This window comes from Manis javanica, chromosome 12 (genome assembly GCF_040802235.1).
Source record: "Manis javanica isolate MJ-LG chromosome 12, MJ_LKY, whole genome shotgun sequence".
NCBI classification, from domain to species: domain Eukaryota; kingdom Metazoa; phylum Chordata; class Mammalia; order Pholidota; family Manidae; genus Manis; species Manis javanica.
Genome location: NC_133167.1, coordinates 1,772,156 through 1,788,844, shown reverse-complemented (window position 1 = coordinate 1,788,844; position 16,689 = coordinate 1,772,156). Strand labels below are relative to the sequence as shown.

The 16,689-nt window shown below is 52.0% G+C and overlaps 1 protein-coding gene across 24 annotated transcripts in view; it reads right to left on the bottom strand.

The window, feature by feature from the left end:
* The window catches only part of HDAC4 (histone deacetylase 4), a 281,717-nt gene that overhangs the window by 141,361 nt on the left and 123,667 nt on the right, over nt 1-16,689 (bottom strand). For 22 of the 24 annotated variants that reach the window (XM_073217864.1, XM_073217865.1, XM_073217880.1 and 19 more), the window contains one exon: nt 6,060-6,131. The exons of 1 other annotated variant lie outside the window; for it this stretch is intronic. In XM_073217864.1, the coding sequence (XP_073073965.1) occupies nt 6,060-6,131 (72 nt within the window). Of the gene's footprint in view, nt 1-6,059; nt 6,132-16,689 lie in introns of those variants that run through there. One more of the 24 variants, XM_073217879.1, reaches the window with a different exon arrangement.

The window sequence follows — 16,689 nt, the reverse complement described above, 5'->3', positions numbered from 1 at the left end:
CACAGACATACTCTACCTCTGCAAAACAGTGTTAAGAAAAAGGCCCAAATTGATTCAAAACCTCATGGGAGGCACATTTAAAGTAATTCAAAAATTTTTGATAGGCCTCTGTGGATAAAAGGAAGGTTCCTGTGGCCAGGATTCTTACCTGGCTCTGGTTGGCTAGCTCACTACACACGTGTGGTCAATGCATCATTATTGACTCCATATAGTGAGCCCTGCCCAGGGCTCTGGGCTGCACAGCTCAGGAGAGCAGAGGCTGGAGTGGTGGCAACGTCGAGGACAGAGACTGGGATGGCTGTGTGGGCAGAGAAGCCCAGAGGACAGCTGTGTGGGCCAAGAGGCCCAGAGGCAGAGACCAGCTTACTGCGTGCAGACTTGCTCTGAGTGAAAGGGATTTTGGTGATTGACCTGCCATCTTGAAAATAAAGTTGGGTATAACCCTTTCACCCCAAGAACATTCTACTTTCACTTCTTTGGTCACATTGAATCCATAGTGAACTTGCCCGGGGCTGAAACCCATTGGCAAGACGGCCTCCCAGCACTGGCCAGTTTTGCTCCATTTAAGCAGCAGGCCTAGGGTACCATCGTGAGGGCTTTTGGGGCTGATGGAGGGGAGGTGGTCACCCTGGAGGAAGCAGGAGAGCCAAGAGCCTGGGCCTTGGCAGACAGGGCTGCTGTAAGCAGAACACAGGACCAGGAGACGCTGGGGAGCACTGCGGACCCTCCCACATGCCACACATCCTGCCCCTGGTGCTCCCACCAGGCGGAGCAGCCACGCAACCAGACAGGCAGCAGGCCCAGAGGCCACGGGGCCCACTGGAGGCAGGCAGACCCTGCTGCCCCCAGGCCGGCCGGGCTGCCAAGCCTGACTCTGCATGCCCTTCGTACAGCACCCAGCCGAGTGGGAGGCAGGGATAGGGTGTGTACCGAGTAAGGAGAAACAGACCGAAAGGGATTCTGCACTTGTGCCATGCAGAGGCGCTGCTCCTGGCACTGTGGGACCCCAGATAGGCACTACCTATGGACGTGTGGATCCAACCAGAAGGGGTGCACAAGTGCGGGTTGGGCCGTGCATGGGGCACCGGACAAAACCGGTGCCTAGGAGATCCACAGCGAGGGCTAGGCAAGGAGGCTTCCCGGGCAGGCAGTCCTTGGAAATGACCCCTTTTGACAACTCTTGAGTGATAATAAATATTCTGCCAAGGAGGAGAAATTGGAATGTGAAGATTCCTGGGCACCATACCTAGTGACAGGGTGGGGACACAGCAGGACAGAGCAGGACCACATCTTTCCAGTCTGGAACTACTAATGGTTATAAACGCACCTGTTCCCCAGACCGGACTGAGGCATTTCCAAGCAGCTCATAAATGCACACAACACCTGCACAGCCTTCCTGGGTGAAGCTGTGATGACCCTCAGCTGCTGAAGTCAGGTGGGCTGCAGACCCTTAAACCTCACCCAGTCATGGCCTCACGAGTGAACGCGATGGAGGCAAGTGGAACCTTCCCAGCATTTGTTTAAGGAAGTCAAACTGAATTGTTTTGCCAATTTTTCAAACTGCTAGATTTTACTTTGATTTCTTTATGTTCTATATTTCATTTTTCCCTCACAATTTAAACCAAACAAACAGGAAAGGCTCTGTGGCACCTACTACTCTGGGGCACACGCTGGCGCTGTCCTGTCTAGCCAGCGTGCCCATGCGGCCCCACCTTGCGCCTGCGGCTCTGTACCTGTGGAGGGCGGCCAGGGACGGGCAGAATGGAACTCGCCCTTGCCCTGGTCTGAGGACCGCGACGGCTGAGTCAGGAGGGCACCAGGACCAGGAGCCGGGAGGGAGCCCTCTTCTTCCCGCCTTCCTGCCTGGCCCTCCAGTGGGAGTCCCCCAGGGTGGGATTGTACCCCACCTAAAACTCAGAGGCCGGGTTACAAGGAAGCCTGTGATGAGCACCCTGGGAGGCGCATCATGGAGAAGGTGTGGTTACCGGGGCATCACTTTGTATGGTAATTAATAGCTCCCTGTGCCAGGGAGGCGGGCTTCCCTCCCTGACGTCACACGTGTTCTCCTCTCACTTTTCCTCTCACCAAGGCAAACAGAACAGCACGGCCTGCCGGGGAGGCAACTCGGCTCCAGGCATCAGCCCGCCTCAAACAGTTCCCGCTCCGAAGTTCAAGAGGAGGGATCAGGAAATTCAATGACCCTTTTGACAGTCTGGTGTCAAACACCCTTTAAGATCTGGGAATCCATGGCTAAAGCCAAACCTCACTTTTTTATAAGTTTGGATAAGTTCTCTACAGAAAGTCTAGTTTCTTCAAGAGTCCTGCATTTCCTTTCAAAAATTACATTTCTGTTAAATAACCTTGAAAACAAACCTCCCTAACTCTTCACAGAAAAGCTTGTTCAGAAGGGTCCATGTACAAAGGGCAATGGGGGCCACATTTCATATCTGGGGAACCTGCAAAAGATGCTTTCCTTTAGCACAGCACCGTCCCCTGTCAGCACCCTGCCCGCATCAGTCACCCAAGGTCCCTCCAGTACAGAAGCTCACTGCATCCTCCGTGGCCGTCCTGACCCCAGGAGCACAGCCAGAGAGCAGAGACGGGTCCCTGCACCATGGCTTATGTGCAGGGTGACCCTGGGAAAGCGGCCGTGCCTCTGAGGACCCCACTTCCCTCTGTGGGACAGTGGTCAGGTACAAAGGTGCTCGGTCACTGTGACGAGAAGCTGCAGTGACGGAGGCACGCCCCTCGGCATGCTGGCTGGCTCGCAGGGAGTGCTGAACACATGGTCAGGACGTTCATACCCTGCTGTCTTCCAGGTTTTGCTTTCCTCCCCCTTTGCTCCTGGACAACTGAGGCATCTCCTTGGCCCTTCCACTTGATTCAGGCTGATGGGCGTCCACAGTGTCCAGCATGCACCATGCAAGCGTAGTGCTGGAAGCCAACACCCAATATATTCGTACAGTAACTTTTCTATAAACATACATCCATTTAAAATCAGGACAAAGTCTATTACTTTTTTAAAGTTACAAAATGACTCAGAAATGAATGACTTAACTGTTTTTCAAGTTCCCTACAAGCCAAGGGGAATGTGCCACCCAGGACAGTGCACCGTAGTGACCATCACTCACCTTCTCTTCTGTCCTCAAATTGCCACCCACATGCTCCCACCACGACACCACCCTGTCTCTGCACCCCAAGTCCTCATCCATGACGCTGCCATTCCACCTCCAAAAAACAACTCCTTGTAACAATGAGTAACACCAGGAGAACACCCTTCTGCCTTACGGTAGGTGAATGGCTCCATTTTCTCTCTTTTATGTTGGAATTATTTTACAATTAAGATGTTTAAAACAAGAAAAAAAGAAATACCAAAAGAAGGAAAGATGTGTTTACACATGAGAAGTTAAAGGGGAAGGTGAAGAAATCAGAATTAACCCAAAATAAATAGCATTTTAGCTTTTTCCTTCTGATACTGACTTTTCAAATAAAGAGATATTCTTGCATGAATTATCTCAAGTCTTAATTCTAGATGGCACATGAATAAAAGGTATGAATAGTGTGTTTTTATTTGAAGACTTTATAAAGACTACCTGCATTTAAAGAGAACCATTATCAGAAAAAATTTGTGCTGCGCATGCCACCTTTCACAACCAGGAACAGCCGAGAAATAGGATGAGGTCATTGTAGGGGTGGGGGTGGGGGGCACAATTGGGCACTTTTCCTACTCAAAGTAAAAGCTGTGTGTTCAAGGGGCCGAGCTCCCACGGTGAGCGTCGGGGTAATTCTTGCAAATTATACAGGTATCAGTTTGTTTTAGTTTTCATACTGCCAAATGTCAAAAGAGTACTTAAGATTAAAGCTGATTGTTGGAAAATGCAAGAGCAAACTGGGATTGACATGAAATTACATCTGAAAATGTTTCTACTCTCATATCATAAAAATGCAGATTTAAAGAAATTTTCATATCCATTTTCAAGTCATTACATAACCTGAGGTTAATATTTCTTTGTAGAGCATGATACAGGGGCTTGAGTTTCAGGGCGCATCGTGCCCTGGGACAGCTTCTGGGGCAGCTCCGTGGCAGGCTTCCTGGCACACAGGACGACCAGCCTGTGTCCTCTCTTCTGCACCTGCTGCAGTGGGTGCTGCTTCCACACTGGCTGAGAATCATGCTGTGAACACTGACCACCAGAAATACAGAAAAAATGCGACCCCACCAAAAGGGCTGCGCTGTGGTTGAACTCTGACCCACGGGAACTCTACTACAAGGAGGTCAAACGACTTGCTTCGATGTCATGGGGCACCCTCCCCGCCACACCACTGCTAGTGTCAGATGGTTCTCCCAGAGAAGGTCAGGGGCACCGCAGGGACCGTCTCCTAGGATCCTGAACCAGAGCGGCCGCCACGCCACATGCGGTCTGCAGGTCCTGTCAACAGGACGAGGCGGTGTTTCCCTGGGACTCCTGCAAATCAGACGTGTGTTTGATCTCTAGAAGCACCCCGCAGAGAAGGGATGACCACCAATAGGAAGTGAGAACACAAAACAGACACCGAGCCACTTGCCCAAGGTCGGGCGGTAAGCCGGTCGCCAGGACTCCAGGCTGCCCTGCCCACACTGACCCAGGAGCTGCTCACCAGCTCTCCACTGCGCAGTGAGCTTCCCACTCTGCAAAGAGCACTCCTCTTTCTGGTTCACTGGGAAACAACACATATTTACACCCTTTTCATGGCCTGTCAAGCTATCTGAAAAATCTCCTCTTCTGTCCCACACCTCACTGAGCCATAGGAAATTGTCTTAAATGTACACAAGGACTCTGTTTTTAAACAAAAATAAATGAACTCAAAGGAGAAGGGGCAATCAGCATTGTTTAGGCAGATGGAAATAAACACCGAGCATCTTCATCCACCTTGTGAAAGCCCACCTCTGGGAGAAGGAAAGCCGGGAAGGGAGGCTGTGGAGGGGCAGGAGGCATGAGGACAGAGGGAGGGGCCGGAGCGCCTTCTGGAAGCGCTGCGGAGAAACCACCAGACCTTTGTGCCTGGGGAAATGCCAAGAACATCCCTGGCAGACTTCAGGAATCACTATGCAGAGTAAGAAACTGTCCTTTGACACTTTCAGCCTCCTTTTTGAGGGGAGGTGGGAGGCACGGGGAAGGGGAGGCAATGTGCAGGTCTGACGGAGGCCAGGCAGAGGCAGGCATACCTCTCCTTTCCGGCCAGCCCTGCCCGCGGGGAGCAGGCACAGCGGGCCACGGGAAGGCTGGGGTCCAGGAGGCGCTACAAAGGGAAGACCACAGAAACAGAGGCCTTCAGGTGACAGGAGAGCAAGGGCCCCATCCTGCTGCCCTCAAGAGGCTGCTGAGAACCTTGTGGGGTGGTGGCCACAGTTCCCTTACACCCTAGGCATTCGGGGGTACATTTATCCTCAGTAAGGCCTAGTGGCCTCAAAGCACCAAGGGTGCTCAGGCTCTGAGATGAAGTCCAGGAAGATGCTTTACAGAAAAGGAAGAGTAAAGGCTATTTACAGCCTAGATTTGGAAAACGCTGCTTTAAGCGGAGTATTTAGAAATATCATACAAGGAATAAGAGATTTATAATCACAGTTGATGCCTTTTGGTCAATCAGACAATCGAGAGGCACTTAGGAGACAACGTCATTGACTCAGTTTACCAAGGAAAGCCTGGGGCCGGACAGAGTATGACCTACCCGAGGCTGGTCCTGCCACGGCAGGGAACTCCGGGCCCCAGTTCAGGCTGGGACCTCTTTCCTGTGGACTTACAGGGATGAGGGCCTGGAGCTCACCTAGCTAGCCGTGTGTACCTTTGGGGAGAGCACCCCAGTGCTCAGGTAGATGGGACTGGCATTTCCCCCACTACATGAATAGCATCGAGCCAACATCCAGTTCATTTCCAAAACAGACAGCCTGTTCTACCCCGGAAGAGAACACCCAACTTCAAAGGACCTGATAACCCACCCCTTTCTCTCCATGTTCACCTGAAAAGCAGGGCCTCGAGAAGCCTGTGGTGGTGCCCGGCAGGCTGGGCGAACTGGCTTACCTGTGCTGGGCATGTGGTTCACGCGGGCCGGGTTTAGCAGCTCCACGGGCTGGTCTCGGCCAGAAAGTCCATCTGGAGGACAGAGAAAGCATTTGGCTTCAGAAACTGCTGGTATGTCAATGAAAACACTCAAGAGTCCACGAGGAGCAGCTCCTAGCAAACGATGAGAACGCGTGCGCATCCTTGCTTTTAAAGAGCAACTCTAATTCCATCACAGGCTATTCATTTAGCAAATCAGAAAAGGAAAGACCCTTTGTAGAATAACCCAAACAGACCCCAACTGAAATACAGCAAATGCAAGTCTCTGGCCTTAGGGCATCTGGCTTGGCCAGTCGGGCTCACTCTTGCTGAGCGACCACATCACACCTACTTGTGTTTATAGGAAGTCAGCTTTTCTGCAGAGACCACAAGCACAAAGACAGTGAGAACAGAAGCTGCCCATCCTCTTCCCAACCCTGACAAATGGCCTGGATGCTAGGGAAGCACAGCCCTGGGGGGCATTAGTAAACCACAGGGTATGCTGTGCACATGCAGGGACTCCGAGATACCCAGAAAGTGCTCAGGAGAATACCTGGCCAGGTATTTACAATTTAAGGGGCCTTCCCATTTAACTCCACCTCCCAATGGCACTCATGACAACCCTACCCCTTCAGGGCTCTCTGAAGACGGAGCTGGAGCCTGCCCTCCCCCCACACCAGAGTGGGCTACATTTAGATTGCCTCAGATTTTCCATTTTCTCTCCAATCAAGAAGAAGGAAAACTTTGGCAGAACTTCCAGGAATCACACTTTTGGTTTAAAATTAGCCTCTGACAAGTGGTGTGAACGCCTGCGGTGACAGGCGCGTCATCACAGATGCTGACGTGGTGGGGTTTCTCTCCACTGACTTAAGGGAGGCATCGCCGGGCCCGCAGAGCAGCCATCAGCTCCCTCAGGTGGACTTCCAAATCGAGACAGAATAGGTTAAGTAACATCAGGCCTACTGATATAAGAAAACCTTGCTTTTTACCCAAAACAGACACCACCTTGAGTAGCCTTCAAGTTTAGCATTACGTACCCCACGTGTCTCTGGAAATGTTCAAACTCCACAGACAAAAACAATGACCATGAGGATTTCCAAAAGCATATTCTGGGGATCTAAAGACCCTCTCCAGGAAGTGAGGGAAGGGGTGAGGCCCTCTAAGGTGCCACCATTGTGGGCCCGCATGAGCCTCGCTCACCTCCCCCATGGCGAGGGACAAGGCCGCTCTGCTGTCCCCTGCAGCTTCAGCCGCTCGGGCCCAGCCCAGAGAATCAAACGCAGGTGCCCACGGTCTCCTCTCCCAAAGCAGCAGCCCGCCCCAATTCTGGCAACTTTAAGGTATCAAAATAGTTCCAAGAAGACACAAGGCATATTCTAGGATCAGAGCAATGCAGTTCCCTGAGCCCAGAGAGGAACAGGCAGGCTGCAGTTAGGCCTCGGAAGCAGACCCTAGGCCCCAACACCCATCCTGACGATCTGCACCAAGGGCTTTTTTCAGGAGCAGGGCCACCTCTGACGGCCTGACTGCAACTGTAAGCCTAATGCCATACAACGCCTTCCTGCCACTCAGAAAGGGACCTCCAGACAGTAATGGAAGTATTCTTACACCTTTTTCCTGAAAATAAACAAATGAAATTTATTTCAACCATAAATGAAACTTTCATTTTCAAAAATGAAAAACTCATAATAGTATATACGTATCTTTAAAAATTCAAATCTCACTGTGAGCACTTTCAGAAACATCAGAAGGCACTTCTGAAATCTGAATCCACTGCAACTTTCCAACTGGCAGGGATCAGGAGCAAGGTGCACGGCTCACTCTTCCTGGCTCCCACCATCCGATTCACATCCCCCGAAGTGCCTTCCGTGGCCCTCTCCTCCATGCCCACCCTTAGGTTCCATTTCGAGCAGAAGCTCTAAAACTGGAAACAGTTCACAAACCCAGAAGCTAGCAGTTTCCTCATTTTACTAATGAGAAAAACCCCTGCTTCCAGGACGTCCACAGCAGTGCTGGGGCCGGCGTCCGGCTTATGGTGAAGTCAAGACCCTTCCTCAAGTCTGGGATCGGTCTGCTTGTGACTGCCCCCAGCCCTGAAGATCTAACCACTCCAAACCCATTTGCACAAATGATGCATACACACTTTTATCCACACTAAAGTGGGAAGACGCATTGAATCTCCATGCAATCAATCCAGACAGTAAGTTAGATAGGTCATTACTGGTGCATTCAAACATGCCGCCCATGGGTACTAAGTGACTGTATGGTTAGCTGAGTCCGCTCATCCACCAAATGTCCAGGTGCTAGGCTGGGGAGTGTCCGCTCAGGCATCAGAAAGCAAGCAGCCATGTCTGTGAACTAGTTGGACGCCGTAAGATGCTGCCCTTTGGTAAGAACATATTCTTTTCAGTTTTCTAGAAATTTTGGAAATTTGGACCTGAAAAGTGAAGGAGGGCATGAATTATAACCACAATGTGCTTTCGTTTCCCCTTCCGGAGTTCACAGAGGCTTCTATGGAACCCACTGGAAAATTCCAGCATGGCAGAGACAGAGCCCCAGGGCCGCATGGCTCGGGAGCCACACAGGGAGGACGCACAGCTGCCCCCTCTGCCCCCACCAAAGCGTCACCAGCGGGCCTGGCAGATACGGAAGCAATTCCAACAACACCAGCACGACGAACAGGACAGAGGAGCAAAAACACCTTAAGATGCCGGACAGAAAGGTTCAGTCCCTGGCCTGACATAACCGAGGAGGGTCTGCACTTCACGGCCAGGCAAGAAAATACGTTTCTTGGACCAATAAAGACAGTACGTGAAATGCCCAACACAGGTTACCTAGTGAGGGGGGCTGTGTGACCTTCCTGCCCAAACTAGCCTCCGGCCCCCCAAGCGCCACCCAGACCCACCCTGACTGAGGGATCAGCATCTCATTAAGGTTAAATTTGCCCTTTCCTGAGGACCAGTGACACTGAGCATCTATTCACATGGTTACTGGCTATTCTGAATTCAAGCCTTTTACCCTTTTTTCAAAAAATTGAATGGGTTGCCCTTTTCTTACTGATCCATAGGAATTCTTTACAAGTTCTGATGGGTGATCCTCTACCAGTTATAAAGATTCCATCTCAGGGACTAGCTTTCTTTGTCACACCAATCTTTCTTTTTTGGGTCAAGTTTAAGACATTCTCCCCCACCTGGAAAAATACTTTATCATATTCTCATCTGCAAGTTTTGTGGTTCTCTCTTTAAGTGGAAGCCTCTCAGCTCTCTGGTATTGATTTTTGTATAAGGTATAAGGTAGGGTTTAAAAAAATATTTTTTGCCAGTTACAAGCCAAATCTCTGTCCAATTGGCCAATTTTTTTATTACCTACCCAACAGTTATACAATTACCGTAACTGTACAACAATTCTTAATATCTGATAAGGCAAGAACCCCTACCTTCTTCAGATTCAACTTGGACAGTATCGGTCCTTGACTCTACCATACAACCTTTAGAAGCAGCTTGTTAATTCCACCAAAAAACAGACAAAAGCAGCTCTGCGTGGGACTGCACTGCGTCTGGAACCTGGGGAAACAGAATCTTAATATTACATCTTCCAATCCATGAACATGGAGTATCACTTCATTTCCCTCAAAATGTTTTAGAATTTTGAGTGCAGAGACCTTAAACGTCTCTAAATCTATTGCTAGGTATTTGATACTTCAAGTAAGATATTATATATGGTATTTTACATTCCAATTTTTATTTGGTGGTATATAAAAAACAATTCTTTTGGTTTTGTATCCTAGCATCTTGCTAAACTCATGTTCATTCTGATCATTTATTTGAAATGATCTTGAATGTTCTACATGCAGAATCATGTCACCTACAATAATGGCCGAGCGCTCTTCCTTTCCAGATCTCGTGCTTTTTACTACTTTTTCTTGCCTTATGCTGTTGGTTGGGACCTACAGTACACAACTGCATAGAAATGTGCCTGAGGACACGCTGGGCTTGTTTCTGATCTTATTGGGAATGTTTTTAATACTTCACCAGTAAGTATGATGCTGGCTATAGGTTTCTGACAGATGATACTATTAGGTTAGGAAGTTCTCCTCTACTCCTGGTTTGCCAAGACTATTTAAAAGTTGTACATGTGCACTTAATTTTATAATATTTTCCTGTATCAGTTCATATTGTTAGATAATTTCTCCTTCCACTTGGAAATGGGGTGAAATTCCTTTTCTCATGTCAAACCGACTTTGCATCCCTGGGATGAACAGACTAGGTCCATGAGTTCTGAAGCAAAGAAATGAACAAAGTCATAGAGGCATTAAGGGATCAAGTCAGTGCTGAAGTCCCTAGCACATGTGATTCCAAAGAGCAGGAGACCTAGCGCCACATATCAGCCTTAGTCCCACATCCCATCCTGTCATGGTCACAGAATGACTGCATAGATTAATATTCTGAGATGTGCACAATGAGGCAGGTTTAATGTAGGTGAATCAGTGTGACGGGGGTGGTGGAGCTGCACACCACCCCCTTTGTATCACAGCAATACATGCATCCCAAATTCCAACAGAGCTGGTTTCCAGACACATGGCTGTGAAATCCTGGGTATTTGGCAGCAGTAATCACTCAAAGTCTTCATTCCAGCCAATTTTCCTACCCATTTTTAGTTTTTACATACTTTTTATTTTGAACAGTTGTGGAATCACAGAAAGATTTTAAATAGCACAGAGGATTCTCACCTCTCTGCATGTGCTTCCCTAGCACCGGCACCTTACATCAGGATGGGGTGTCTAAGGTTCATTTGCTGAAGTCCACGATGATCCAGATTGTCCCTGTTTTTCCTTGCTGCCCTTTTCTGTACTCCAGGACCCCACCCAGGACCCTCCATGGCTAGGGTGTTAGGTCTCCTGAGGCGCCTCTGGGCTGTGACAGTTCCCAGACTTGCCTGATTCTGATGACCTTGGCCATTTGGAGGAAGAACGTCAGGTATGCTGCTGACTGTCCCTCAGCTGAAATTTGCTGTTTTCTTGTGGCCGGACTGGGGTGATGGCTCCAGGAGGGCTGGGAAGGGGCTGCGCTGTGCTCACCACGTGTCACCCGACCAGTGGGACACACCACTGCCATGGCTGACCTTGAGTGCTGGGCTGACCTGGGTTTGCCGGTCTCCAGCGTAAAGGTGCTACTTTACTTCCCTTTCTACAGGACATCTCGGTAGAAAGCTACCATGGGCAGTCCACACTGGTGAAAACCACATGAGCTTCCCAATATGTGTGCGGGTCCAGAGTCAATATGTGTGTACCCGCAGGAGGCAGCTGGGACCCCAGAGACAGTGGGCAGCCTGGGTCCCCATGGAGAGGGCAGGAATCAATGTGCAGACAGGCAGGGTGAGGCCAGAAGCTACCAGAAGTGCTGCTGGTGCTCAGGGAGGGCCAGCTTGGCCTGGGCTGCTCTGCCTACACCCCTGCTGTGACCCTGGGTGCCCGCTGTGCATTTCTCAGACTCACTGGGCATCTCAGAGGAGAGGACAGCAACAGGCCTATCTGGAATATCTGTGTGAGAATGAATTCTGTATCTCCAGGGCGACCCAAGGCCCGGCAATGAGTTAGCGTATTTTCTGGACATAAGAATAATAGCATTCCTCCCCACCTGCCAATCTGCTGTGGACTCAAACCTCACAGAGACTCACCCGCGTGCACACTCACAAAGGAGGGAGGTCCTCCCTGGCAGAGGGCCGAGCTCTGCAGTGTAAGTCGGGACTCTTGCTCTGCCGCAGGGACTGCTTACTGCTCTGGGGATGCTGTGAGGAGGCCCTGGGGGGCGAGTGGCCCGGCTTCCAGGATGCGGGGGTGGGCCTTCTGCCCATGGGGGTGGCCTTGAGCTGGAGCGGACATGACACGGGGTGTCAGGACCAGGGCCTCACCTGACGAGGGGGCATCCTAGCTCTTCCCGGCCCCCTCATCTGGAGCCACGAAGTTCTAGAAATGGAGGCCCTGGGAGGTGGGCAGCGCCTAGCTCCGCGGACAGGCGGCAGGTGCTGACCCAGAGACCCTGCAACCTTAGACACTGACTGAAGGAGAAATGCCAGGTTCCTAAGCTCGGGGGTATCTGTGTTGCTGTGCAGGACACCAGTTTAAACAAAACAGGTTATCCTTTCTAGGACAAAAATTCCACAGGGCTCTCCTCTGGTGAAAGATGGAGGTGGAAGGATTGCCCACCCGCTCAAAGGCCTAGCCAGAGGCGGCGGCTGCAACAGGTGTTCGTGCCCAGCACCCCCTGGTGGCTGTGGGGGGTGTGATCACACAGCAAGGGAGTTGGCTGAAGGGGCGCGACTCCCCATCACCCTGAAGCCAGCATTTATTTCCCTGCACCCAACTGGTGGAGTTACTTTACTGGAAATTTGACCCCCACATTTATTTAAATTATAAAAGGAGACACAGACTGAAATCGCAGCTTAGGGATGGAAATGATTCCAAAACACTCTAGTTCCCCCGGGCCCTTCCCTGACCCCAACATCCTACGGGCCTCTGACTCCCACCCCCATCAGGCCTTGGCCCCCACTCCCCGCTCCCCAGGCATCCGGCAGCTCTGAGGCCCAGTGACACCCGCACCCACACAAATGCCCCCCAAACCCAGGGAGACCGAACTGGTGCCTGCCCCGTGAGCCCTAACAGTCCCCAGCACCCAAGTCCACAAGCATTTCTCCTCGCCGTGCGAGCCGCTGCAAGGCACCAAGCCCCGTGACCCAGCTGCGTCTGACCGTCAGTATGGGTCAAACCTGAGTGAGTGCTGCGGGTTCCTGAGGCGCGGCCGGCACAGCCTATGTGGTTCCCTAGAGAAAATGAAAAAGGAAGACAGATACTTTTTCCTAGGCAACCTTTCTTCCTCCAGGAAAATCAGCAGACTTTAAAAGGTCAAGGCTCATCTTTGAAGTATTCCTGCCCCTCCCCTGAAAACCAAGCCGAGCCCAGGGTACCAGTTCGTAGTAAATAAGTTTAAAGACACATGTTCAAAGATGCCCGGAGGCTATGACCAGTCAGGTGCAGAACGGGGAGGTCCCAGGACGAGGGCCCAGCTCCTTCCTGGGAATAGGAGTGGCCGAGGGGGACAGACTTGGCCACCTCGACCAGCCTCAATGCCAGCACTCTGACTTGAACAAAGGGCTATAAAAACACGGCCAGTAAAAACTGACAGAGCTTGGGGAAAAGATGATGTCTGGGAATTATTATTCATCTTGTTAGTGTGATAAGGGGACTGAATCTGTTAGAAACACACACTCAAGTATTTATGGGAAAACACTGGGGTTTGTTTTAAACTCTCCAGGACATAAAGGTTGGGGAGTGGCTGATGAGGCGGACACAGCCCAGAAGCTCTGAGTTCTGTGGCTGGAGACAGGCACAGGCGCCCACTCTATGCATCCAGGTCTCTCTTTTTTCGTACCTGTTTGAAATTCCCGTCTTAAAGTTTTTCAAGCAATGCCAAGAATGAAGACAAGCCCCCACTCTTCGGCTTAACACCCTCTAGATCATCGGTCTAACTAGTTCTGTCACTAACACCCCTAACTACCTGCAGTTTCTTAGCAGCCCCCCTAGCTGGGCAAGCAAGCAAGCCCTCCCAGCTAACATTCAGCCCAACAAACAGGCCTGGGCACCTGACATGCAACAAGGAACAGGACACAAGGCCTTGCCTATGCCAAGCTGACCTCAGCAGGGCAGGTCCGGGCCGCTGGGGGCAGGGGTCTGTGGCAACGCGCCCTCGCCCGGGTTCCCTCATGGGCCCGGCAAGGTTCACTTTCTGACACTGCAGCCTCAGCCAGGGCAGATCAGGCCAAGCGTCCCTGGCCCCAGGCGCTTGGATACCAGGCAGAGATGGGGCCACGCATGGAGGAGACAAGACAGAGCGCGAACACTGACGGAAACGCCACAGCCTGTTATTAGGGAATGTTCTTTGGGGAAATTCTAAAGTGGACAAATGCCACTAGCCACACCTGAGATGTGATCCACAAAACTGGGCCTTGGTCACAAGGGTGGAACACAGGGGCTCTGACCATAAGCTGCGGGTGGGAGTGCTGAGAAGAGCTGTCAGGCCGAGTGGAGTCTGCCCCGTCCCCACAGGGCCCGGGCCTGCACAAGGCTGACCGAGCGAGCAGGCCCAGAGCTGTGGGTCACGCTGCGCGCAGGCAGCAGGGCCTGGAAGGGCAGACGGAGCCAGCTGTGCCCTGCTCAGCCAGGTCCCTGCTTAGAGGACCGTCTCCTGGGGGAAGTGTGTCCGCCACTCTCCCAGATGGGCCTCAGGCTCAGCCCAACCCCACTCCCCCAGTGAGATGGCACCCAGCCGGCAGGCTCAGCTGCTCCCCGCCAGGGAGCCCGGCCCGGCTCAGCCGCTCATAAGCGATTTAGAAAATCAGGAGAAAACGTCCTGGCCCGCCTTTGAAAATAGATCCCTCGCTGCTCTGGAGAGGATGTCCATCTGCCCTGCGGGGGGGACATAACTGGGTGAGTCACCGCGAAGCTGTTCTGAACGCTGGAGGCGCAGGCAGGGAAAACAGCCTCGGCATAGAGCGCACACATTCCTCCCAGGCTGTGCAAGAAAGAAAACACCAGAGGTCACAAGGCGGCGGCGCCGAAGGGCACACACAGCCCGCACTGGCCCCGAGGACTGACGCGAAACAGTCCACGGGGCAGGCTTCCTCAGGAGAGGCTGGCGACAGCGAGGTGCTCAGGTCTCAGAAACACTAGAACAGGTCTGACGTCCACCTGTAAAGAGCCATGCTTCTCCTGATGACTCAGACCAGCCGGCACGTCCGAGAAAACCCAAAGGAACACCTGTTTCGGCTGAAATGACCACTGTTGCTTTTCTGCAGGTGTTCTATTTTCTGAACACCTCTGAATGGCTGAGCAGTCTAATGAACAAGCGTCACATCTAAATGGAAGCCCTCACCCGGACAGAGGGGGGTGTGGGAGGAGGCCGTGTCCTGGGGGCTCCGTGGCATTTGGGGTCAGAGACGCCTCGCTTCCACCCCACATACAGCCTTGGTAGTAGGCATGTTACTTAGAAGGGCTGTTGAGTGGTGATGGAGGGGTGCAGAGAGTAGGTAAAATAATGTATACAATATACAAGAACACATGCTCCTCCCGTTACACCTGAACCTCGGACGTTCATGCCAGGCCTTCCGCACACAGGCCATGCACCCCACCCGGTACCAAGGCATCTGATCAGGGAAAAGTGGCTTTTGAAAATATGAGTCAGCAACCAAAAACCACTTGATGGATGAGCCATCCTCCCAGTATGCTGTCCACACAGCTGAGCATTAAAAATTAGCTGAAAAGCGTCTGGTTAAGTGACAGGAAGCCGGAAAATAGGTACATATTAATAAGCAGCTCGTGAGAAATGAGTCATCAATTCAAAACAGTAAACCAAAACTGGACATTTGGAGAAAGTCCATGCAGGCACATTAACTGTGGGGCTGGCATGTGTTTAAGGGGAATGCACCCCAGGAGGGCCAGACAAGGTGGAAAACAGCCATGGGCCCTGCTCACCCTTTCCCCAGATGCAAAGGCCTTGAATGCATTTCCCGTTCTTTGTGTAGAAAAAGGGCCCTTTGCCCTTCTTCCTTTAATGCAACATTCCAAAGTGAGGGCAGCACCCGTAAACTCTGGCTATGGAGGGCCTACCAGCCCTGGGGGCTAAGCCCCACAGCAGCCGCCCGGGGGGCGCAGGCCCCGAGGACCCTGCAGTGAAGGTCTGCTGCCAGGGTGGGGTGGCAACAGCCAACAGGCAACTGGGCTGAAAGACTTTCTCCTCGAGCATTTGTAGGAGAACATTCGCTTCAATTCCCTGAAAGCACATTCTGTCTTTCTGAACTATTGTTCTTTCCAGATCTTGCTAGAACTGAGCAACAGTAACAATACAGTTCATTTGCATTCTGAGTCAGAAGTGGCCACTAGCTCATGCCAGGTACTCACTGTGGAGCGGGCACCTAAGTGCTTCATCCACATTTTGGCTTGACTGGTCCTCAGCTAGGGCATGAATGGCATAGATGCCACTAATCACCCCATCTTACAGGCAAAGAAACTGAGGCGAGGCTGTCTTGGTCGAGGCTGGGCTGGCGCTGCTGTTCTCCACGCCCACCCCAGGGTCGAGGCCCACGTGACCTCATTTACTCACTCCTCCACCCACCCACCCAGTGCCCCTGAGCTGGTTCCCCAGAGACTGTCACGATCTGGGGCACAGCCTCGGACAGCACTGAGTCCCGCACCCCAGCCTTCTGCCGGGGAAGAGATGAGGACACACACAGGGGCAGACGGTGCGTGCTGTCACGTGCTGGAGACAAAACTCACACAGGCGGCCTGCGGCTGAGGCCGTTCCTCCAGATAAAGTGGTCAGAGGGCTCCCGTGAGGCGATGGCACTGGAGCAGACACCTGCATGATGTGTGAGGAGCCACGCGAGCTGTGCCCAAGGAAGCGTGCCCTGGGGAAGGGGGCAGTGGGCACAGAAGCCCTGAGATGGACCGAGTGGGTGGGTTTCGCACAGGGTCGGGTGAGGCTGGGAGGGAGGACGGACAGTCAGGATGGGACTTAGGCTTTGACTTGCTTTAAAGGCTCGTCTCCACTGCTGAGCACGA